A 25,689-nucleotide genomic window follows, 5' to 3' on the forward strand; every position below is an offset into this window, starting at 1 on the left:
TGGAAGACCTAAATAGGATGCGTGCTGATTTTGAAAAAGAACGAGAGGCACTCAAATCTGAGAAAGACAAGCTCAGAAAGGAAATGCATGATAATGAGAGCTCAAAGATAGAGCTTGAAAAAGCCAGAGAAAATCTAGAAAAACAAATGACTGAACAAGAGGAACAAACTAAAATGATTCTGTCAGACATACAGAAAGAGAGAGAGAAACTTGAGCAGATGAACATTTACATCTCAAGCCAAGCCAAAGATATTGAAAATGAAAAGGAACAACTGAGACTCAGAAAAGACGAACTGGAACAGATACAAGTAGAGATTGCAAAACAACAAAAAGAGATGGATGATCATGAAAAACAGAATAATGACAGAAAAAGGACAGCTTGAGCAGAAATGGGATGAACTGAATAATGAAAAGAAAGAAGTGGATAATATCTTACAATCTGTTAGGACTGAAAAGAGCAATATTGAAAAAGAAAGGTCTGAAATTGATGAAGAGAAACAGCAAATGGAGAGCAAGTTCAGGACTGCATTGAAGAGAGAGATGGAAAATGTGGAGCTCCTAAAGAAAGAGTTACTTGATGAAAAGGAATTAATAGAAAAGAGCAAACAGCTGTTAAACAGAGACATGGACGAAGTGGAACAACACAAGGCCAGACTGACCAGAGAGTCAGAGGACATTAAACACAGGAAAGACATACTTGAGGAGGAGAAGAGCATGTTAGAGAAGATGAAGGTGGAACTAGACAGAGAATCTGAGAACATGGAGAAAATGAAGCTCAACTCACAGAACGAGAAAGTGAAGTTTGAAGAAAAATACGCAGAAATTCAAAGAGAAAGAAACATTATGACAGTCTTGCTGAGGAGAACCAAAAGAAGAAAGAAGAGCTGGATGGTTTGCATGCTGAGATTAAACAGCAAAGAGAAGCAATTAATTTTGATAAAGAGGTGACTGACAAGGAGAAAGCTGACCTGGAGATAATGAAAGAAGAGGTGAGGAAAAGCAAAGAAGTTCTAGAAAACCAAATTACTGAGGAAAGGAAAAAGAATGAGATGAGCCAGGGCAGAAATACGAGAAGGAGAGAGACACTGTTGAACATGAAAAGCAAAGACTAAGACTCAGACAAGATGATCTAGAACGACTGCAGGCAGAAATTATAAAACAACAAAAAGAAATGGATGAGTTGAGGAACACGATCAGTATTGAAAGGAATCTGCTTGAAAAGAAGAAGGCTGAAACTTGATGAACAGGAAAAAGAAATGAACTATATCACTGCTCGATTTCAAGAACAGAAGCACAATTTTGAGACAGAAAAGGCTGAAATAATCAGAGAGAAAGAAAGAATGATGGATAAACTCCACAGTGAAAGGGAAAATGTGGAACTTCTGAGAAAAGAAGTGCTCAGTGAAGAGGAGTCATTAGAAAATAAAAAAGAGTTTCTGAAGACAGATATGGATGAAATGGAACAAAGCAAATTACATTTGGAGAAAGAGTTAGAAAACATAAAGCTCCAGAAAGAAATGATTGAGGATGAGAAAGACCAACTGGAACAGACAAAGGCTGAGCTGCACAGAGAAGCTGAGAACATCGACAAATTAAAACAAGAGATGCAGAAAGAAAGACAGAGAGTAGAAGAAATGACTGCCCAACTTCAAAAGAGAGGGATGATGCAGCAAATCTTTCTGAGGAAGTGAAGAGGAAAGTGGAAGACCTAAATAGGATGCGTGCTGATTTTGAAAAAGAACGAGAGGCACTCAAATCTGAGAAAGACAAGCTCAGAATGGAAATGCATGATCATGAGAGCTCAAAGATAGAGCTTGAAAAAGCCAGAGAAAATCTAGAGAAACAAATGACTGAAAAAGAGGAACAAACTAAAATGATTCTGTCAGACATACAGAAAGAGAGAGAGAAACTTGAGCAGATGAACATTTACATCTCAAGCCAAGCCAAAGATATGAAAATGAAAAGGAACAACTGAGACTCAGAAAAGACGAACTGGAACAGATACAAGTAGAGATTGCAAAACAGCAAAAAGAGATGGATGACATGAAAAACAGAATAATGACAGAAAAAGGACAGCTTGAGCAGAAATGGGATGAACTGAATAATGAAAAGAAAGAAGTGGATAATATCTTACAATCTGTTAGGACTGAAAAGAGCAATATTGAAAAAGAAAGGTCTGAAATTGATGAAGAGAAACAGCAAATGGAGAGCAAGTTCAGGACTGCATTGAAGACAGAGATGGAAAATGTGGCGCTCCTAAAGAAAGAGTTACTTGATGAAAAGGAATAATAGAAAAGAGCAAACAGCTGTTAAACAGAGACATGGACGAAGTGGAACAACACAAGGCCAGACTGACCAGAGAGTCAGAGGACATTAAACACAGGAAAGACATACTTGAGGAGGAGAAGAGCATGTTAGAGAAGATGAAGGTGGATCTAGACAGAGAAGCTGAGAACATGGAGAAAATGAAGCTCAACTCACAGAACGAGAAAGTGAAAGCTGAAGAAATATACACACAGATTCAAAGAGAAAGAAACATTACTGACAGTCTTGCTAAGGAGAACCAAAAGAAGAAAGAAGAGCTAGATGGTTTGCATGCTGAGATTAAAACAGCAAAGAGAAGCAATTAAACTAGATAAAGAGGTGATTGACAAGGAGAAAGCTGACCTGGAGATAATGAAAGAAGAGGTGAGGAAAAGCAAAGAAGTTCTAGAAAACCAAATAACTGAGGAAAGGAAAAAGAATGAGATGAGCCAGGCAGAGATACAGAAGGAGAGAGACAGTGTTGAACATGAAAAGCAAAGACTAAGACTCAGACAAGATGATCTAGAACGACTGCAGGCAGAAATTATAAAACAACAAAAAGAAATGGATGAGTTGAGGAACACGATCAGTATTGAAAGGAATCTGCTTGAAAAGAAGAAGGCTGAACTTGATGAACAGGAAAAAGAAATGAACTATATCACTGCTCGATTTCAAGAACAGAAGCACAATTTTGAGACAGAAAAGGCTGAAATTATTAGAGAGAAAGAAAGAATGATGGATAAACTCCACAGTGAAAGGGAAAATGTGGAACTTCTGAGAAAAGAAGTGCTCAGTGATAAGGAGACATTAGAAAATAAAATAGAGTTTCTGAAGACAGATATGGATGAAATGGAACAAAGCAAATTACATTTGGAGAAAGAGTTAGAAAACATAAAGCTCCAGAAAGAAATGATTGAGGATGAGAAAGACCAACTGGAACAGACAAAGGCTGAGCTGCACAGAGAAGCTGAGAACATCAACAAATTAAAACAAGAGATGCAGAAAGAAAGACAGAGAGTAGAAGAAATGACTGCACAACTTCAACAAGAGAGGGATGATGCAGCAAATCTTTCTGAGGAAGTGAAGAGGAAAGTGGAAGACCTAAATAGGATGCGTGCTGATTTTGAAAAAGAACGAGAGGCACTCAAATCTGAGAAAGACAAGCTCAGAAAGGAAATGCATGATAATGAGAGCTCAAAGATAGAGCTTGAAAAAGCCAGAGAAAATCTAGAAAAACAAATGACTGAACAAGAGGAACAAACTAAAATGATTCTGTCAGACATACAGAAAGAGAGAGAGAAACTTGAGCAGATGAACATTTACATCTCAAGCCAAGCCAAAGATATTGAAAATGAAAAGGAACAACTGAAACTCAGAAAAGACGAACTGGAACAGATACAAGTAGAGATTTCAAAACAACAAAGAGAAATGGATGATATGAAAAACAGAATAATGACAGAAAAAGGACAGCTTGAGCAGAAATGGGATGAACTGAATAATGAAAAGAAAGAAGTGGATAATATCTTACAATCTGTTAGGACTGAAAAGAGCAATATTGAAAAAGAAAGGTCTGAAATTGATGAAGAGAAACAGCAAATGGAGAACAAGTTCAGGACTGCATTGAAGAGAGAGATGGAAAATGTAGAGCTCCTAAAGAAAGAGTTACTTGATGAAAAGGAATTAATAGAAAAGAGCAAACAGCTGTTAAACAGAGACATGGACGAAGTGGAACAACACAAGGCCAGACTGACCAGAGAGTCAGAGGACATTAAACACAGGAAAGACATACTTGAGGAGGAGAAGAGCATGTTAGAGAAGATGAAGGTGGATCTAGACAGAGAAGCTGAGAACATGGAGAAAATGAAGCTCAACTCACAGAACGAGAAAGTGAAAGCTGAAGAAATATACACACAGATTCAAAGAGAAAGAAACATTACTGACAGTCTTGCTAAGGAGAACCAAAAGAAGAAAGAAGAGCTGGATGGTTTGCATGCTGAGATTAAACAGCAAAGAGAAGCAATTAAACTAGATAAAGAGGTGATTGACAAGGAGAAAGCTGACCTGGAGATAATGAAAGAAGAGGTGAGGACAAGCAAAGAAGTTCTAGAAAACCAAATAACTGAAGAAAGGAAAAGAATGAGATGAGCCAGGCAGAGATACGGAAGGAGAGAGACAGTGTTGAACATGAAAAGCAAAGACTAAGACTCAGACAAGATGATCTAGAACGACTGCAGGCAGAAATTATAAAACAACAAAAAGAAATGGATGAGTTGAGGAACACGATCAGTATTGAAAGGAATCTGCTTGAAAAGAAGAAGGCTGAAATTGATGAACAGGAAAAAGAAATGAACTATATCACTGCTCGATTTCAAGAACAGAAGCACAATTATGAGACAGAAAAGGCTGAAATTATTAGAGAGAAAGAAAGAATGATGAATAAACTCCACAGTGAAAGGGAAAATGTGGACTTCTGAGAAAAGAAGTGCTCAGTGATAAGGAGACATTAGAAAATAAAATAGAGTTTCTGAAGACAGATATGGATGAAATGGAACAAAGCAAATTACATTTGGAGAAAGAGTTAGAAAACATAAAGCTCCAGAAAGAAATCATTGAGGATGAGAAAGACCAACTGGAACAGTCAAAGGCTGAGCTGCACAGAGAAGCTGAGAACATTGACAAATTAAAACAAGAGATGCAGAAAGAAAGACAGAGAGTAGAAGAAATGACTGCACAACTTCAAAAGGAGAGGGATGATGCAGCAAATATTGCAGAGGAAGTGAAGAGGAAAGTGGAAGACCTAAATAGGATGCGTGCTGATTTTGAAAAAGAACGAGAGGCACTCAGATCTGAGAAAGACAAGCTCAGGGTGGAAATGCATGATTATGAGAGCTCAAAGATAGAGCTTGCAAAAGCCAGAGAAAATCTAGAAAAACAAATGACTGAACAAGAGGAACAAACTAAAATGATTCTGTCAGACATACAGAAAGAGAAAAATATGTTAGTAGAAATGAAAGTGGAACTGCAAAGCGAAGTGAACAGAATTGAGATTTTAAAGCAAGAGGCACAGAATGACAAGAAGAAATTGGAAGAACTTAACACTCAACTTCAAAACAAGAGGCACAGTATTGATCAGCTTGCTGAAGACACTGAAAAGAGGAAGGATATTCTCAATAGAATTCAGGCTGATATAGAAAAGCAGAGGGACACAATTGAGTCAGAAAAATGCTTGCTTGAAAATGAAAAGAAAGACCTGGAGAAGACTAAAGTAGAGATTGCGAAATCTAAGGAAGACTTAGAGAACCAAATCTCTGAACAAAAAGAAAACTATGCTGTTGCACTTGCAGAAATACAAAAAGAGAGAATGTCTCTTACACAGATGCATGAAACAATCTCAAAGCAGTTTGCTGATGCTGAAAATGAAAGGAAGAAAATATCACAAAGAGAAGATGAGCTAGCACAGCAACAGGCTGAGGTCCTCAAACAACAGAAAGAGATGGAAGATCTGAAGGATACCATCAAGCTGGAGATGAATCAGCTTGAGCAGAGACAGGCTGACTTAGACCAGCTCCAGAAAGAGGTGGATGATTTTATGGAATTCACCAAGAATGAAATGAGAAATGTTGAGAAAGAAAGGGCTGAACTGTTAGAAGAGAAACAAAAAATGGAGAGCGATTTGAGGTCTACTCTCAGAATGCAGTTACAAAATGTGGAGCATCTAAAGAAGGAACTACTTGCTGAGAAGGCATTCATTTTCAATAGCAGACAGGCACTGCAAAGAGATAAAGATGATATTGAGTTGAGCAAAGCCAACATACATAGACAATTAGAGGATATCAGAATTCAGAGACAGATTATTTCAGATGAGAATGAAGTGTTGCAGAAGATGAAGGCTGATCTGCACAGAGAAGCACATGATATTGAGAAGCTAAAGCAACAGCTAGAGAATGAAAAGCAGAGGGTTGAAGAGACAGCAGCCCAACTCCAGAAAGAAAGAGCTTATTTGAAGACCCTCACTGAAGAAGCCAAAAGGGAGAAGAATGTTCTGGACGGACTGCAAGTTCAGGTTGAAAAGCAGAGACGGTCATTTGAATTTGAAAAGGATATGATTGAAAAGAAAACATCTGAATTAATGAAAACTATAGATGAGATGACAAAAGCCAAAGAAGAGCTGAGAAACAAAGACAACTTAGAGAAGATGACACAGAACAACTTCAAGTCGAAAATCAGAAACAGCAGAAAGAAATGGATGACATGAAGAATATCATCTTAATGGAGAAAAGTCAGTTAGAACAGAGGCAGACTGAATTTAATCAGCAACACAAAGAAATGAATGATATGATGGAGTCAATCAGGATGGAGAAGAGTGATCTTGAGACTGAGAAGAACAATCTTGAGAAAGAAAAGGCTAAAATGATGGAGCAGAAGCAGCAAATGGAGAGCGATCTGCAAGATACAATAAGGATGGAGAGAGAAAACATTGAGCAACTGAAGAATGAACTGCTTGATGAAAAGAGATTTATTGAAAACAACAAGAAAATGTTGCAGAACAATATAGCTGACGTAGAACGAAAGAAACTGGAACTGGTTAGGGAGTTAGAAAACCTAAAAACGCAGAAACAAGCTTGTGAGGAAGAGAGGGATGACATACAGAAAGAAAAAGCTGGCCTGCAAAGAGAGTTAGATGACATTGCAAAGCTAAAGCAAGACACACAGAAAGAAAGAGAGAAAGTGTTTGAAATAGTAGCCCAACTTCAAAAAGAGAGAGACCAAATAAGTAATGTTGCTGAAGAGAACAGTAGGAAGAAAGACATTCTTATTAGGATGCAAGATGACATAGAAAAACAAAGACAAGCAATTGAGGCTGATAAAGATATGCTTGAACAGTTAAAACACAAACTGGACAACGATAAGGAAGATATAGCTAGAGCAAAATTACTTCTTGAAACTCAGTTGCTGAAGAAAGACAACATAATGAGCTGACTCTGGGAGAAATACAGAAAGAGAAACAGAATCTTGAAGTGATGAATCTAAACATCTCTAGACAGATCAATGATATTGAAAATGAAAAGGAAAAATTGCACCTCAGACAAAATGAACTAGAACAACAGGAAGCTGAGATTCAGAAACAACAAAAGAAAATGGACGATTTAAGAAATGCTAACATGAAAGAACTGGATGATCTCCAGAAGATGCACAGTAAATTAGATCAACAGCAAAAAAAAGTGGACGATGATATTGAATTTATCAAGAAGGAGAAGCACAACCTTGAGAAAGACAGAGTTGAAGTATTTGAACAGAAACAGAAAGTAGACAGAAGTCTGAGCGATGCTGTAAAGAGCGAGAGAGAAAATGAGCTTCTGAAGAAAGAGCTGTTGGATGCAAAGAAATTAATTGAGAATGAGAAAGATGAGATCCAGAAGATAAAGGCTGAGCTAGCAAGAGACACTGATGCTTTTGAGAAGTTAAAGCAAGAAATGGCAGCAGAGCTCCAGAAAGAAAGGGATAAACTTGCCACTCTAGTAGAGCTGAACAGAAAGAAGAAAGAAGAACTGGATATGATGAATGTTGAGATAGAAAAGCAGAGACAAGTGATTGATTCTGATAAGAATAAACTTGAAAACGAAAAAGAAAAACTTGTGCAACAAGCAAAAAGGAATACGGCTGCTCAGAGAGAACTGGAGAAATCAAAAGATGCTCTCGATCAGATGAAACTGAGTATCTTAAGAGAAAGACAGAATCTCGAGAGAGAAAAGTCAGGTGTGGAAGAACAGAAGCAGCTTATAGAAATCAGCTTCAAGGATGCGCAGGAGAAGGATGCATTGATGAAGGATGAATTGAAGAAGGAGGGAGAAAAAATAGAACGCCTGAGAGAAGAATTACTTCGTGAAAAGGAATCAATTGAAAGAAGCAGACAAATACTGCAGAAAGACATTGATGGCGTGAAACAACAGAAAGCTAACATGGATAAGGAATTAGAAGCGCTAAATTTTCAAAGGCAAAACATTGAAAATGAAAGGGATGAGCTGGAGCAAATGAAGACTGAGTTACAAAGCAAGGCAGAGAACACTGAAAAGCTAATGCGAGAGAGAGAAAGACTTGCACTTCAGAGGGTCCAAGAAGACAGCACTTTGGATACAGACAAACAACAAGAAGAATTTGATAACAAGGTGAAAATGCTTGAAAGCTGGGCAAATGAGTTGGAAAAAACAAACACTGAGTTAGAAAGAAGAAAAGAAGATCTTGAAAAACAATGTGTGAGTGATATAGAGAAAGAGAGAGATACAGCTGAAGATAGTAAGCTGAGCCTGCTTCAACAAGTGAATGAAATAGAAAAGGAAAAGAATCTCATTGAAGTTAAAAAGAATGAGTTACAACTCTTACAAAGAGAAATGCAAAAACAAAAAGAAGAGATGATTAAAGAGGAGGAAAGAATACAAAAAGAAAGAATAAGACTACAGAGAGAGAGGGAAGAATGTGTAAAGATGAGAAAAGAGTCAAAGAATGAAATGGACAAGATCCACAACCTAAAGCTAGAGTTACAAAATCAGACTGAAGCAAATGAGGAAAAAGTGAAAGCAATTATGAGAGAAATGAACAAGCTTGAAGAGGCAAAGGCTCTGCTGCAGAAAGAGACCAAGGAGATTCAAAGAAAAGAAGCAGAGACAAAAACTGACAGAGAAAAGCTGGAGCAGATGAAGTCTGACATTTTGATCCAGAGGGCAGGTCTTGACACCAGGAGACAAGAAATTGAATTGGAAATGGAAGAACTTGCTCGTGTCCGAAATGAAATAGAGAAGCAGAATAAGGAACTAGAGGACAAGATGCAAAAAACAAAACGTGAGATGGGAGAAATGATGCTTATGAAGCTTGAAATTGATGGAAGCAAGAAAGACCTTGATCAGAGGATGAGACAGGCCACAAGAAGACGAGATGAAGTGGAAAAAATAAGGGCAGAAATTGAGAGTGCTAGAAAAGAACTCAGAAAAGAAAGAGACATGGTCAATAAGGAAAAGCAAGAGGTAGAACAAATAAAAGCTGATTTACAAAAGGCAAGAGAGACGTTTCAGCTCAGCATGGTGGAGAGTGACATAGATTTGGGGGAAAAGGAGCAAATAGACACAGAATTACAGAGGTTAGCTCAAGAAATTGAAAGAGCTATGTATGTAGTGCAGAAGACCAAGCATGACATGGAAATCAAGAGTAAGAGCACAGAAATGAAGGCAGATGAAATGCAGCAAATGAATGCTGAGCTGCAGAAGCTGATTCAAGAAATGGAACACATAAGAATGATTTTGAAGAGAATAAATAATGAGGTCAAAACAGTGAGAAAGCAAAAGGAAGAACTTGCAAACTTGAGGCATGACATCGAGGTGCAGACGCATCAAATGAATGAAGCCTTTGAGCAGCAGGCAAATGAGTTACAAAAAGCAAAAGAGCAGATGGAAAACAAAATAAGAACAGAGATGGAGCAAAACAGGGCTGATCTGGAGAGACAAAGACAAGATATAGAACTTGAAAAACAAAAAATCTATGAGGAGAATCAAATGCTAGAAAAAGATAAGGCTGATGCACAGATAAAATCCGAAATCCTAGACAGCCTCTTAGAGGAGGCAACAGTAGAGATGGAAAAAGCAATGAAACTAAGATCAACAACTGCGAGCGAGATGGGAATTGAGAGTGATGAGATTAAAATGTTAGATTCAGAGAGGATACAGACAGGAATGGAAAGATTAGACATAGACGATGTTAAAGATGCAACTTTTGTTGCAGAGCCAGAAGACAGTGAGTATGACATGGAACAGGCCAAGACAGAAATGGAAAAACTGGCACAGGTAAAGGCTGAGTTACAGAGACAGATAGTGGAACTTGAGGACATTAAAGCAGACGCAAAACTTAGAAGGGATGAGGTAAAACAAACTAAGTCTGAGATACTGAAGCAAAAGGAAGATGCTGAAAGGCAACAAGCACCATTTTCAGATCAGGAAATGGAAGATATTAAGAGGCAGAAAGAAGAATTGGAGGACAGGATTCAAAGGACAGCACGTGAGATGAGAGAGCTGGAACTGATGAGGTCTGAGATTTCCATGGAGAAGAAAGAGCTGGACCAGAAAATGAGACAGGTTATGAGGAGAAAGGATGAGATGGAAAGGATGAAGACGGAGATGGAAGAAGCCAGGGAAGGATTAGAAAGGGATAAAGAGATGATTGAACGAAAGAGTTATGAATTGGAACAGATGAGAGATGAAATTCGAAGAGCAAGAGATGAATTCCAGCTCTTAATGGAGAAGGACAGCGATCTAGAAGATGAGTCAGAAACAAATGCACGTATACAGAGACTGATCTTAGAGGTTGTGAGGATCAGAAACATGGTGCAGAATTTGAAAGATTACATGGAACAGAGGACGGAGGACAGCAAAACTGAGACAGAGGAAAGAGAGAAAGTGAAATCTGAGATCAAATGGTTGATTCAAGAAATCGGACAAATAAGAGAAGCTCTTGGGAAGATAAAAGAAGAAATCGAAACCACTAGGAGAGAGAGGAATGAGGCGGAGATGGCGAGGGCAGAATCTGATAAACAGAAGCAACAAGTAGAGATCACAAGAGCAAGACTGCAGCAAGAGAGGGATGAGTTGGAACAACTAAGAGATGAAATAAATAAACAAAAGGAGCATATGGAAAAGAACAAGGAATTACTGAAGATGAAGATTGCAGAAGATTCAGCAAAGGATCTGGAGGATACAGACACAATAGGAGTGCAGTTACAAAAGCAAAAAGAAGAACTTGTCAGAGTCACTGAAGAACTCCAGAAGTGTAAGAATGAACTAGCACTGGTGCTGAGAGATACACACAGCCAGAAGGAAACTGCCAAAGAGTTGAAAGACATTATCAAAAAGAAGAAGAATGAGCTTGACGAGATAACTTCAGAACTACAGAGGGGAAAACAAATGCTTAAAGAGCAGAAATATGATACAGAAAAGGGGAGAAGGATTATAGAGGAGATGAAGAAAAAGCAGGAAACCCTTGAACAAATGAATGTTGATGTAATAAGAAAGAAGGAAATGATGGAAAAAGAGAAAGAAAAGATTAGACTTGAAAAGCAAGAACTGGACATTATGAAAGCTGACATACAAAAACAGAAAGATGATGTGGAGTTACTAAGAAATGGTGTAGTTCTGGAGAGGAATCAACTACAACAGGTCCAAGATGAAATTGACAAACAAAAGAAAGAACTGAGTGATAAGACTGAGGCTACTGCAGCAGAATGGAGAAACCTGGAAAAGATAAAGTCTGAAGTTGACGGTTTGAAAGATGAACTGGAGAAGACGTTCAAAGAGAGGACACGATCAGAAAGGGAAAAGTTAGAGGAGCTAAGATGTGAAATAATCAGAGAAAAACAGGAAGCTGAAAAGATGAAGGAACTGGTCAGCAGGGACAGAGAAGAATTAAATCAAAATAAAGCCAGTTTGGAATTAAAAATAAAAGAAATCAACATATTAAAAGACAACATTCAAAGGGAGAAGATGGAACTGGAAAAGACCAACAGTGAGCTTCAGATGAGACATAAGACCATTGAGATTATCAAGCAGGAAGCACAAAAAGAAAGGGATCAAGCTGAAGGCATGGCACTGAAACTTCAACAGGAAAAGGAACACATTGAAAATGCAATTGTAGAAATTACAGATAAGAGAAAAGACTTGGATGGAATGATTAAAGAAGTTCAACATGAAAGAAATCAGCTGGACGATGATAAGGCTATGCATGAAAAGGAGAAGGCTGAGCATCAAATTAAAAAGAGTGAGTTGGAGAGAGAAAGTGAAGACCTGGAGAACAAGATCATAAAGCTTAGAGAGATGAATAACATCATGAGGAATGAGATTCAGGTGGAGAGAACCAGTCTACAGCAGATGCGGGCAGACATTGTAAATGAAAGAAATGCCCTTGAAAAAGAAAAGGAACACATGGACTTCCAAAGGCAGGAACTGCTGGCACTGCAAATAACATTACAAAAACAGGAGAAAGAGCAATATAAGGTTCTTCTTGAAGAAACTCAGAGAAAGAGAGATGAACTGGAGAAGACAGCTGCGGAGATAGCAAAGCAAAATGAAGACATTGAGATGAAGAAAGCCCTTCTTGAGAAGGAGAAAAAGGACACTGAAGGCAAATGGTTGGAGTTACAGAGGAGAGGTGAGGAGCTGGAACTGCTGATTACAAAACAGAAGGAAAGGGAGGACACAGATAAGAGGGCAATGGAAGAAGAGAGAAAAGAACTGGAGAAAGAAGCTGCAGAAATAACAAGGCAAAAAGAAGAGACAGAAGAAGAAAAGGAGAACATGGTGAAAAAGCAGAAAGAACTAGACATTCTGAAAGAGAAAATACACAAAGAAAAGGATGAAATTGAGGAAGTCAGAAATAAGATGATGACTGCTGAACTTTTACTTGAGCAAAAAGAGACTAAAATGAATAAACAAAAGCAGATTCTGGAGGACAGTCTGAGGAAGGTGACGGAGGAGAGAAGTGATCTGGATAAGATGAGAAAGGAACTAGAAGCTCAAACTCAACAAATGGAAGACATCAGAGAGAAAATGAAACAGGAGAGAGATGAAGTAAATCGTCTGATGAATGAAATCCAAACAGAGAAGAAAGATGTGGAAAATGAAAAGTACATTACAAATAATTTGAAGAATGAGTTGGAACAAATGAAAGACAACTTAGACGCAACATATGATGAGATTGTGCTGGAAAAACAAAAGATAGAAAATGAGAGAAAAGCCATTGAACAGTCAAAGGCAGCTATACAGAGAGAAGTTGAGGACATGAAGAATGCAGTGGAGAAGGTCAGCATGAACAGAGAAAAAATACATGAAACTGAGTCTGAACTAAAAAAGGAGAAAGAGCACTATAATGTTCTTCTTGAAGAAACTCAGAGAAAGAGAGATAAACTGGAGAAGACAGCTGCAGAGATAGCAAAGCAAAATGAAGACATTGAGATGAAGAAAGCCCTTCTTGAGAAGGAGAAAAGGGACACTGAAGGCAAATGGTTGGAGTTACAGAGGAGAAGTGAGGAGCTGGAATTGCAGATTACAAAACAGAAGGAAAAGGAGGACACAGATAAGAGGGCAATGGAAGAAGAGAGAAAAGAACTGGAGAAAGAAGCTGCAGAAATAACAAGGCAAAAAGAAGAGACAGAAGAAGAAAAGGACAACATGGTGAAGAAGCAGAAAGAACTAGACATTCTGAAAGAGCAAATACACAAGGAAAAGGATGAAATGGAGGACGTCAGAAATAAGATGATGACTGCTGAACTTTTACTTGAGCAAAGAGAGACTAAAATGAATGAACAAAAGCAGATTCTGGAGGACAGTTTGAGGAAGGTGATGGAGGAGAGAAGTGATCTGGATAAGATGAGAATGGAAGTAGAAGCTCAAACTCAACAAACGGAAGACATCAGAGAGAAAATGAAACAGGAGAGAGAGGAACTTGATCAACTGATAAATGAAATAGAAATGGAGAAAAAAGACATGGAAATGGAAAAATATGTTACAAATAATTTGAAGAATGAGTTGGAACAAATGAAAGTCAACTTAGAGGTACAATTTCTTGAGATGGAGCATGAAAAACAAAACACTGAGAATGAGAGAAAAGCCATCGAACAGTCAAAGGCAGCTATGCAGAGAGAAGATGAGGACCTGAAGAATGAACTGGAGAAGGTCAGCATGGACAGGCGGAAACTGAATGAGATGGAGACTGAACTACAAACAGAGAAAGAGCAATATAAGGTTCTTCTTGAAGAAACTCAGAGAAAGAGAGCTGAACTGGAGAAGACAGCTGTGGAGATAGCAAAGCAAAATGAAGACATTGAGATGAAGAAAGTCCTTCTTGAGAAGGAGAAAAAGGACACTGAAGGCAAATGGTTGGAGTTACAGAGGAGAGGTGAGGAGCTGGAACTGCTGATTACAAAACAAAAGGAAAGGGAGGACATGGACAAGATGGCAATGGAAGAAGAAAGAAAAGAACTGAAGAAAGAAGCTGCAGAAATAATAAGACAAAAAGAAGAGATAGAAAAAGAAAAGGAGAACATTGTGAAAAAGCAGAAAGAACTAGACATTCTGAAAGAGAAAATACACAAAGAAAAGGATGAAATTGAGGAAGTCAGAAATAAGATGATGACTGCTGAACTTTTACTTGAGCAAAGAGAGACTGAATTAAACAGACAAAAGCAGATTCTGGAGGACAGTCTGAGGAAGGTGACGGAGGAGAGAAGTGATCTGGATAAGATGAGAATGGAACTGGAAGCTCAAACTCAACAAATGGAAGACATCAGAGAGAAAACGAAACAGGAGAGAGAGGAACTTGATCAAATGATGAATGAAATCCAGACAGAGAAGAAAGATGTGGAAAATGAAAAGTACATTACAAATAATTTGAAGAATGAGTTGGAACAAATGAAAGACAACTTAGACGCAACATATGATGAGATTGTGCTGGAAAAACAAAAGATAGAAAATGAGAGAAAAGCCATGGAACAGTCAAAGGCAGCTATACAGAGAGAAGTTGAGGACATGAAGAATGCAGTGGAGAAGGTCAGCATGGACAGAGAAAAAATACATGAAACTGAGTCTGAACTAAAAAAGGAGAAAGAGCACTATAATGTTCTTCTTGAAGAAACTCAGAGAAAGAGAGATGAACTGGAGAAGACAGCTGCAGAGATAGCAAAGCAAAATGAAGACATTGAGATGAAGAAAGTCCTTCTTGAGAAGGAGAAAAAGGACACTGAAGGCAAATGGTTGGAGTTACAGAGGAGAGGTGAGGAGCTGGAACTGCAGATTACAAAACAAAAGGAAAAGGAAGACATGGATAAGAGGGCAGTGGAAGAACAGAGAACAAAACTGGAGAAAGAAAACACAAAAATGACAAGTCAAAAAGAAGAACTAGAAAAAGAAAAGGAGAACATGGTGAAAAAGCAGAAAGAACTAGACATTCTGAAAGAACAAATACACAAAGAAAAGGATGAAATTGAGGACGTCAGAAATAAGATGATGACTGCTGAACTATTACTTGACCAGACACAGACTGAACTGAACAGACAAAAGCAGATTCTGGAGGACAGTCTGAGGAAGGTGATGGAGGAGAGAAGTGATCTGGATAAAATGAGAAAGGAACTAGAAGCTCAAACTCAACAACGGAAGACATCAGAGAGAAAATGAAAGAGGAGAGAGAGGAACTTGATCGAAATGATGAATGAAATCCAAACAGAGAAGAAAGACATGGAAAATGAAAAGTATATTACAAGTAATTTGAAGAATGAGTTGGAACAAATGCAAGTCAACTTAGATGTACAATGTGTTGAGATTGAGCATGAAAAACAAAAGACTGAGAATGAGAGAAAAGCCTTTGAGCAGTTAAAAGCAGCTATGCAGAGAGAAGATGAGGACCTGAAGAATGAACTGGAGAAGGTCAGCATGGACAGGCAGAAACTGAATGAGATGGAGACTGAACTACAAACAGAGAAAGAGAAATATAAAGTGCTTCTTGAAGAAACTCAGAGAAAGAGAGATGAACTGGAGAAGACAGCTGCGGAGATAGCAAAGCAAAATGAAGACATTGAGATGAAGAAAGTCCCTTCTTGAGAAAGAGAAAAAGGACACTGAAAGCAAATGGTTGGAGTTACAGAGGAGAAGTGAGGAGCTGGAACTGCTGATTACAAAACAAAAGGAAAGGGAGGACATGGACAAGATGGCAATGGAAGAAGAGAGAAATGAACTGGAGAAAGAAGCTGCAGAAATAACAAGACAAAAAGAAGAGATAGAAAAAGAAAAGGAAAACATGGTGAAAAAGCAGAAAGAACTAGACATTCTGAAAGAGAAAATACACAAAGAAAAGGATGAAATGGAGGAAGTCAGAAATAAGATGATGACTGCTGAACTTTTACTTGACCAAAGAGAGACTAAAATGAATGAAGAAAAGCAGATTCTGGAGGACAGTCTGAGGAAGGTGACGGAGGAGAGAAGTGATCTGGATAAGATGAGAATGGGACTAGAAGCTCAAACTCAACAACTGGAAGACATCAGAGAGAAAATGAAACAGGAGAGAGATGAAGTAGATCGTCTGATGAATGAATTCCAAACAGAGAAGAAAGATGTGGAAAATGAAAAGTACATTACAAATAATTTGAAGAATGAGTTGGAACAAATGAAAGACAACTTAGACGCAACATATGATGAGATTGTGCTGGAAAAACAAAAGATAGAAAATGAGAGAAAAGCCATGGAACAGTCAAAGGCAGCTATACAGAGAGAAGTTGAGGACATGAAGAATGCAGTGGAGAAGGTCAGCATGGACAGAGAAAAAATACATGAAACTGAGTCTGAACTAAAAAAGGAGAAAGAGCAATATAAGGTTCTTCTTGAAGAAACTCAGAGAAAGAGAGATGAACTGGAGAAGACAGCTGCAGAGATAGCAAAGCAAAACGAAGACATTGAGATGAAGAAAGTCCTTCTTGAGAAGGAGAAAAAGGACACTGAAGGCAAATGGTTGGAGTTACAGAGGAGAAGTGAGGAGCTGGAACTGCAGATGACAAAGCAGAAGGAAAGGGAGGACATGGACAAGAGGGCAATGGAGGAAGAGAGAAAAGAACTGGAGAAAGAAGCTGCAGAAATAACAAGACAAAAAGAAGAGACAGAAGAAGAAAAGGACAAACATGGTGAAGAAGCAGAAGGAACTAGACATTCTGAAAAAGAAAATACACAAAGAAAAGGATGAAATGGAGGACGTCAGAAATAAGATGATGACTGCTGAACTTTTACTTGAGCAAAGAGAGACTAAAATGAATGAACAAAAGCAGATTCTGGAGGACAGTTTGAGGAAGGTGATGGAGGAGAGAAGTGATCTGGATAGGATGAGAATGGAACTAGAAGCTCAAACTCAACAAATGGAAGACAACATCAGAGAGAAGATGAAACAGGAGAGAGAGGAACTTGATCAAATGATGAATGAAATCCAAACAGAGAAGAAAGATGTGGAAAATGAAAAGTACATTACAAATAATTTGAAGAATGAGTTGGAACAAATGAAAGACAACTTAGACGCAACATATGATGAGATTGTGCTGGAAAAACAAAAGATAGAAAATGAGAGAAAAGCCATGGAACAGTCAAAGGCAGCTATACAGAGAGAAGTTGAGGACATGAAGAATGCAGTGGAGAAGGTCAGCATGGAGAGGGAAAAAATACATGAAACTGAGTCTGAACTAAAAAAGGAGAAAGAGCACTATAATGTTCTTCTTGAAGAAACTCAGAGAAAGAGAGATGAACTGGAGAAGACAGCTGCAGAGATAGCAAAGCAAAATGAAGACATTGAGATGAAGAAAGTCCTTCTTGAGAAGGAGAAAAAGGACACTGAAGGCAAATGGTTGGAGTTACAGAGGAGAAAGTGAGGAGCTGGAACTGCAGATTACAAAACAAAAGGAAAAGGAGGACACAGATAAGAGGGCAGTGGAAGAACAGAGAAAAGAACTGGAGAAAGAAAACACAAAAATGACAAGTCAAAAAGAAGAACTAGAAAAAGAAAAGGAGAACATGGTGAAAAAGCAGAAAGAACTAGACATTCTGAAAGAGAAAATACACAAAGAAAAGGATGAAATTGAGGATGTCAGAAATAAGATGATGACTGCTGAACTTTTACTTGAGCAAAGAGAGACTAAAATGAATGAAGCAAAAGCAAATTCTGGAGGACAGTCTGAGGAAGGTGATGGAGGAGAGAAGTGATCTGGATAAAATGAGAACGGAACTAGAAGCTCAAACTCAACAAACGGAAGATATCAGAGAGAAAATGAAAGAGGAGAGAGAGGAACTTGATCAAATGATGAATGAAATCCAAACAGAGAAGAAAGACATGGAAAATGAAAAGTATATTACAAAGTAATTTGAAGAATGAGTTGGAACAAATGCAAGTCAACTTAGATGTACAATGTGTTGAGATTGAGCATGAAAAACAAAAGACTGAGAATGAGAGAAAAGCCTTTGAGCAGTTAAAAGCAGCTATGCAGAGAGAAGATGAGGACCTGAAGAATGAACTGGAGAAGGTCAGCATGGACAGGCAGAAACTGAATGAGATGGAGACTGAACTACAAACAGAGAAAGAGCACTATAATGTTCTTCTTGAAGAAACTCAGAGAAAGAGAGATGAACTGGAGAAGACAGCTGCAGTGATAGCAAAGCAAAATGAAGACATTGAGATGAAGAAAGCCCTTCTTGAGAAAGAGAAAAAGGACACTGAAAGCAAATGGTTGGAGTTACAGAGGAGAAGTGAGGAGCTGGAACTGCTGATTACAAAACAAAAGGAAAGGGAGGACATGGACAAGATGGCAATGGAAGAAGAGAGAAATGAACTGGAGAAAGAAGCTGCAGAAATAACAAGACAAAAAGAAGAGATAGAAGAAGAAAAGGAGAACATGGTGAAAAAGCAGAAAGAACTAGACATTCTGAAAGAGAAAATATACAAAGAAAAGGATGAAATGGAGGAAGTCAGAAATAAGATGATGACTGCTGAACTTTTACTTGAGCAAAGAGAGACTGAAAATGAAGAAGAAAAGCAAATTCTGGAGGACAGTCTGAGGAAGGTGACGGAGGAGAGAAGTGATCTGGATAAGATGAGAAAGGAACTGGAAGCTCAAACTCAACAATGGAAGACATCAGAGAGAAAATGAAACAGGAGAGAGATGAAGTAGATCGAAATGATGAATGAAATCCAAACAGAGAAGAAAGATGTGGAAAATGAAAAGTACATTACAAATAATTTGAAGAATGATTTGGAACAAATGAAAGACAACTTAGACGCAACATATGATGAGATTGTGCTGGAAAAACAAAAGATAGAAAATGAGAGAAAAGCCATCGAACAGTCAAAGGCAGCTATACAGAGAGAAGTTGAGGACATGAAGAATGCAGTGGAGAAGGTCAGCATGGACAGAGAAAAAATACATGAAACTGAGTCTGAACTAAAAAAGGAGAAAGAGCACTATAATGTTCTTCTTGAAGAAACTCAGAGAAAGAGAGATGAACTGGAGAAGACAGCTGCAGAGATAGCAAAGCAAAATGAAGACATTGAGATGAAGAAAGTCCTTCTTGAGAAGGAGAAAAAGGACACTGAAGGCAAATGGTTGGAGTTACAGAGGAGAGGTGAGGAGCTGGAACTGCAGATTACAAAACAAAAGGAAAAGGAAGACATGGATAAGAGGGCAGTGGAAGAACAGAGAACAAAACTGGAGAAAGAAAACACAAAAATGACAAGTCAAAAAGAAGAACTAGAAAAAGAAAAGGAGAACATGGTGAAAAAGCAGAAAGAACTAGACATTCTGAAAGAACAAATACACAAAGAAAAGGATGAAATTGAGGACGTCAGAAATAAGATGATGACTGCTGAACTTTTACTTGAGCAAAGAGAGACTAAAATGAATGAAGAAAAGCAAATTCTGGAGGACAGTCTGAGGAAGGTGACGGAGGAGAGAAGTGATCTGGATAAGATGAGAAAGGAACTAGAAGCTCAAACTCAACACGTGGAAGACATCAGAGAGAAAATGAAACAGGAGAGAGATGAAGTAGATCGTCTGATGAATGAAATCCAAACAGAGAAGAAAGACATGGAAAATGAAAAGTATATTACAAGTAATTTGAAGAATGAGTTGGAACAAATGCAAGTCAACTTAGATGTACAATGTGTTGAGATTGAGCATGAAAAACAAAAGACTGAGAATGAGAGAAAAGCCTTTGAGCAGTTAAAAGCAGTTATGCAGAGAGAAGATGAGGACCTGAAGAATGAACTGGAGAAGGTCAGCATGGACAGGCAGAAACTGAATGAGATGGAGACTGAACTACAAACAGAGAAAGAGAAATATAAAGTGCTTCTTGAAGAAACTCAGAGAAAGAGAGATGAACTGGAGAAGACAGCTGCGGAGACAGCAAAGCAAAATGAAGACATTGAGATGAAGAAAGTCCTTCTTGAGAAAGAGAAAAAGGACACTGAAAGCAAATGGTTGGAGTTACAGAGGAGAAGTGAGGAGCTGGAACTGCTGATTACAAAACAAAAGGAAAGGGAGGACATGGACAAGATGGCAATGGAAGAAGAGAGAAATGAACTGGAGAAAGAAGCTGCAGAAATAACAAGACAAAAAGAAGAGATAGAAGAAGAAAAGGAGAACATGGTGAAAAAGCAGAAAGAACTAGACATTCTGAAAGAGAAAATATACAAAGAAAAGGATGAAATGGAGGAAGTCAGAAATAAGATGATGACTGCTGAACTTTTACTTGAGCAAAGAGAGACTAAAATGAATGAAGAAAAGCAAATTCTGGAGGACAGTCTGAGGAAGGTGACGGAGGAGAGAAGTGATCTGGATAAGATGAGAAAGGAACTGGAAGCTCAAGCTCAACACATGGAAGACATCAGAGAGAAAATGAAACAGGAGAGAGATGAAGTAGATCGTCTGATGAATGAAATCCAAACAGAGAAGAAAGATGTGGAAAATGAAAAGTACATTACAAATAATTTGAAGAATGATTTGGAACAAATGAAAGACAACTTAGACGCAACATATGATGAGATTGTGCTGGAAAAACAAAAGATAGAAAATGAGAGAAAAGCCATCGAACAGTCAAAGGCAGCTATACAGAGAGAAGTTGAGGACATGAAGAATGCAGTGGAGAAGGTCAGCATGGACAGAGAAAAAATACATGAAACTGAGTCTGAACTAAAAAAGGAGAAAGAGCACTATAATGTTCTTCTTGAAGAAACTCAGAGAAAGAGAGATGAACTGGAGAAGACAGCTGCAGAGATAGCAAAGCAAAATGAAGACATTGAGATGAAGAAAGTCCTTCTTGAGAAGGAGAAAAAGGACACTGAAGGCAAATGGTTGGAGTTACAGAGGAGAGGTGAGGAGCTGGAACTGCAGATTACAAAACAAAAGGAAAAGGAAGACATGGATAAGAGGGCAATGGAAGAACAGAGAACAAAACTGGAGAAAGAAAACACAAAAATGACAAGTCAAAAAGAAGAACTAGAAAAAGAAAAGGAGAACATGGTGAAAAAGCAGAAAGAACTAGACATTCTGAAAGAACAAATACACAAAGAAAAGGATGAAATTGAGGACGTCAGAAATAAGATGATGACTGCTGAACTTTTACTTGAGCAAAGAGAGACTAAAATGAATGAAGAAAAGCAAATTCTGGAGGACAGTCTGAGGAAGGTGACGGAGGAGAGAAGTGATCTGGATAAGATGAGAAAGGAACTAGAAGCTCAAACTCAACACGTGGAAGACATCAGAGAGAAAATGAAACAGGAGAGAGATGAAGTAGATCGTCTGATGAATGAAATCCAAACAGAGAAGAAAGACATGGAAAATGAAAAGTATATTACAAGTAATTTGAAGAATGAGTTGGAACAAATGCAAGTCAACTTAGATGTACAATGTGTTGAGATTGAGCATGAAAAACAAAAGACTGAGAATGAGAGAAAAGCCTTTGAGCAGTTAAAAGCAGTTATGCAGAGAGAAGATGAGGACCTGAAGAATGAACTGGAGAAGGTCAGCATGGACAGGCAGAAACTGAATGAGATGGAGACTGAACTACAAACAGAGAAAGAGAAATATAAAGTGCTTCTTGAAGAAACTCAGAGAAAGAGAGATGAACTGGAGAAGACAGCTGCGGAGACAGCAAAGCAAAATGAAGACATTGAGATGAAGAAAGTCCTTCTTGAGAAAGAGAAAAAGGACACTGAAAGCAAATGGTTGGAGTTACAGAGGAGAAGTGAGGAGCTGGAACTGCTGATTACAAAACAAAAGGAAAGGGAGGACATGGACAAGATGGCAATGGAAGAAGAGAGAAATGAACTGGAGAAAGAAGCTGCAGAAATAACAAGACAAAAAGAAGAGATAGAAAAAGAAAAGGAGAACATGGTGAAAAAGCAGAAAGAACTAGACATTCTGAAAGAGAAAATATACAAAGAAAAGGATGAAATGGAGGAAGTCAGAAATAAGATGATGACTGCTGAACTTTTACTTGACCAAAGAGAGACTAAAATGAATGAAGAAAAGCAAATTCTGGAGGACAGTCTGAGGAAGGTGACGGAGGAGAGAAGTGATCTGGATAAGATGAGAATGGAACTAGAAGCTCAAACTCAACACGTGGAAGACATCAGAGAGAAAATGAAACAGGAGAGAGATGAAGTAGATCGTCTGATGAATGAATTCCAAACAGAGAAGAAAGATGTGGAAAATGAAAAGTACATTACAAATAATTTGAAGAATGAGTTGGAACAAATGAAAGACAACTTAGACGCAACATATGATGAGATTGTGCTGGAAAAACAAAAGATAGAAAATGAGAGAAAAGCCATGGAACAGTCAAAGGCAGCTATACAGAGAGAAGTTGAGGACATGAAGAATGCAGTGGAGAAGGTCAGCATGGACAGAGAAAAAATACATGAAACTGAGTCTGAACTAAAAAAGGAGAAAGAGCAATATAAGGTTCTTCTTGAAGAAACTCAGAGAAAGAGAGATGAACTGGAGAAGACAGCTGCAGAGATAGCAAAGCAAAATGAAGACATTGAGATGAAGAAAGTCCTTCTTGAGAAGGAGAAAAAGGACACTGAAGGCAAATGGTTGGAGTTACAGAGGAGAAGTGAGGAGCTGGAACTGCAGATGACAAAGCAGAAGGAAAGGGAAGACATGGACAAGATGGCAATGGAAGAAGAGAGAAAAGAACTGGAGAAAGAAGCTGCAGAAATAATAAGACAAAAAGAACAGACAGAAGAAGAAAAGGAGAACATTGTGAAGAAGGAGAAGGAACTAGACATTCTGAAAAAGAAAATACACAAAGAAAAGGATGAAATGGAGGACGTCAGAAATAAGATGATGACTGCTGAACTTTTACTTGAGCAAAGAGAGACTAAAATGAATGAAGAAAAGCAAATTCTGGAGGACAGTTTGAGGAAGGTGATGGAGGAGAGAAGTGATCTGGACAGGATGAGAATGGAACTAGAAGCTCAAACTCAACAAATGGAAGACAACATCAGAGAGAAGATGAAACAGGAGAGAGAGGAACTTGATCAAATGATGAATGAAATCCAAACAGAGAAGAAAGATGTGGAAAATGAAAAGTACATTACAAATAATTTGAAGAATGAGTTGGAACAAATGAAAGACAACTTAGACGCAACATATGATGAGATTGTGCTGGAAAAACAAAAGATAGAAAATGAGAGAAAAGCCATCGAACAGTCAAAGGCAGCTATACAGAGAGAAGTTGAGGACATGAAGAATGCAGTGGAGAAGGTCAGCATGGAGAGGGAAAAAATACATGAAACTGAGTCTGAACTAAAAAAGGGGAAAGAGCACTATAATGTTCTTCTTGAAGAAACTCAGAGAAAGAGAGATGAACTGGAGAAGACAGCTGCAGAGATAGCAAAGCAAAATGAAGACATTGAGATGAAGAAAGTCCTTCTTGAGAAGGAGAAAAAGGACACTGAAGGCAAATGGTTGGAGTTACAGAGGAAAAGTGAGGAGCTGGAACTGCAGATTACAAAACAAAAGGAAAAGGAGGACACAGATAAGAGGGCAGTGGAAGAACAGAGAAAAGAACTGGAGAAAGAAAACACAAAAATGACAAGTCAAAAAGAAGAACTAGAAAAAGAAAAGGAGAACATGGTGAAAAAGCAGAAAGAACTAGACATTCTGAAAGAGAAAATACACAAAGAAAAGGATGAAATTGAGGATGTCAGAAATAAGATGATGACTGCTGAACTTTTACTTGAGCAAAGAGAGACTAAAATGAATGAAGAAAAGCAAATTCTGGAGGACAGTCTGAGGAAGGTGATGGAGGAGAGAAGTGATCTGGATAAAATGAGAACGGAACTAGAAGCTCAAACTCAACAAACGGAAGATATCAGAGAGAAAATGAAAGAGGAGAGAGAGGAACTTGATCAAATGATGAATGAAATCCAAACAGAGAAGAAAGACATGGAAAATGAAAAGTATATTACAAGTAATTTGAAGAATGAGTTGGAACAAATGCAAGTCAACTTAGATGTACAATGTGTTGAGATTGAGCATGAAAAACAAAAGACTGAGAATGAGAGAAAAGCCTTTGAGCAGTTAAAAGCAGCTATGCAGAGAGAAGATGAGGACCTGAAGAATGAACTGGAGAAGGTCAGCATGGACAGGCAGAAACTGAATGAGATGGAGACTGAACTACAAACAGAGAAAGAGCACTATAATGTTCTTCTTGAAGAAACTCAGAGAAAGAGAGATGAACTGGAGAAGACAGCTGCAGTGATAGCAAAGCAAAATGAAGACATTGAGATGAAGAAAGCCCTTCTTGAGAAAGAGAAAAAGGACACTGAAAGCAAATGGTTGGAGTTACAGAGGAGAAGTGAGGAGCTGGAACTGCTGATTACAAAACAAAAGGAAAGGGAGGACATGGACAAGATGGCAATGGAAGAAGAGAGAAATGAACTGGAGAAAGAAGCTGCAGAAATAACAAGACAAAAAGAAGAGATAGAAGAAGAAAAGGAGAACATGGTGAAAAAGCAGAAAGAACTAGACATTCTGAAAGAGAAAATATACAAAGAAAAGGATGAAATGGAGGAAGTCAGAAATAAGATGATGACTGCTGAACTTTTACTTGAGCAAAGAGAGACTAAAATGAATGAAGAAAAGCAAATTCTGGAGGACAGTCTGAGGAAGGTGACGGAGGAGAGAAGTGATCTGGATAAGATGAGAAAGGAACTGGAAGCTCAAGCTCAACACATGGAAGACATCAGAGAGAAAATGAAACAGGAGAGAGATGAAGTAGATCGTCTGATGAATGAAATCCAAACAGAGAAGAAAGATGTGGAAAATGAAAAGTACATTACAAATAATTTGAAGAATGATTTGGAACAAATGAAAGACAACTTAGACGCAACATATGATGAGATTGTGCTGGAAAAACAAAAGATAGAAAATGAGAGAAAAGCCATCGAACAGTCAAAGGCAGCTATACAGAGAGAAGTTGAGGACATGAAGAATGCAGTGGAGAAGGTCAGCATGGACAGAGAAAAAATACATGAAACTGAGTCTGAACTAAAAAAGAGAAAGAGCACTATAATGTTCTTCTTGAAGAAACTCAGAGAAAGAGAGATGAACTGGAGAAGACAGCTGCAGAGATAGCAAAGCAAAATGAAGACATTGAGATGAAGAAAGCCCTTCTTGAGAAAGGAGAAAAAGGACACTGAAGGCAAATGGTTGGAGTTACAGAGGAGAGGTGAGGAGCTGGAATGCAGATGACAAAACAGAAGGAAAGGGAGGACACAGATAAGAGGGCAATGGAAGAAGAGAGAAAAGAACTGGAGAAAGAA

The 25,689-nt window shown here is 38.2% G+C and overlaps 4 protein-coding genes across 4 annotated transcripts in view; all 4 read left to right on the forward strand.

Annotated features, from left to right (window-relative positions):
- Positions 1–384: 384 nt before the first annotated feature.
- On the forward strand, positions 385–7,306 carry LOC118804885 (trichohyalin-like). The gene is given in 5 exon segments (XM_036565499.1): positions 385–1,958; positions 2,284–2,492; positions 2,614–4,440; positions 4,760–6,473; positions 6,476–7,306. Coding segments are annotated over 5 exon segments (4,800 nt in total). The 5' UTR covers positions 385–1,717; the 3' UTR covers positions 7,285–7,306.
- Positions 7,304–25,689, forward strand: part of si:ch211-250g4.3 (A-kinase anchor protein 9) — a 33,793-nt gene continuing 15,407 nt past the window's right edge. Inside the window, 1 exon segment of the mRNA XM_036566241.1 lies at positions 7,304–14,480. Within this exon segment, the coding sequence (XP_036422134.1) occupies positions 7,326–14,480 (7,155 nt within the window). The 5' untranslated portion in view covers positions 7,304–7,325.
- On the forward strand, positions 15,316–16,056 carry LOC118805452 (myosin-2 heavy chain-like). The gene has a single exon (XM_036566240.1). The coding sequence runs from the start codon at positions 15,537–15,539 to the stop codon at positions 15,930–15,932; it is 396 nt and encodes a 131-aa protein (XP_036422133.1). The 5' UTR covers positions 15,316–15,536; the 3' UTR covers positions 15,933–16,056.
- LOC118805450 (trichohyalin-like) lies at positions 19,044–25,601 on the forward strand. The gene has a single exon (XM_036566238.1). It carries the CDS (start codon positions 19,121–19,123, stop codon positions 25,499–25,501), a length of 6,381 nt encoding a protein of 2,126 aa, XP_036422131.1. The 5' UTR covers positions 19,044–19,120; the 3' UTR covers positions 25,502–25,601.

The sequence above is a fragment of the Colossoma macropomum genome, unplaced genomic scaffold, assembly GCF_904425465.1.
Source record: "Colossoma macropomum unplaced genomic scaffold, Colossoma_macropomum, whole genome shotgun sequence".
Classification (NCBI taxonomy): domain Eukaryota; kingdom Metazoa; phylum Chordata; class Actinopteri; order Characiformes; family Serrasalmidae; genus Colossoma; species Colossoma macropomum.

Bases quoted from the DNA above. Each gene is read 5' to 3' on its own strand.
- LOC118805452 (XM_036566240.1), top strand. From the start codon at position 15,537: ATGATGAATGAAATCCAAACAGAGAAGAAAGACATGGAAAATGAAAAG.
- LOC118805450 (XM_036566238.1), top strand. From the start codon at position 19,121: ATGAAAGACAACTTAGACGCAACATATGATGAGATTGTGCTGGAAAAA.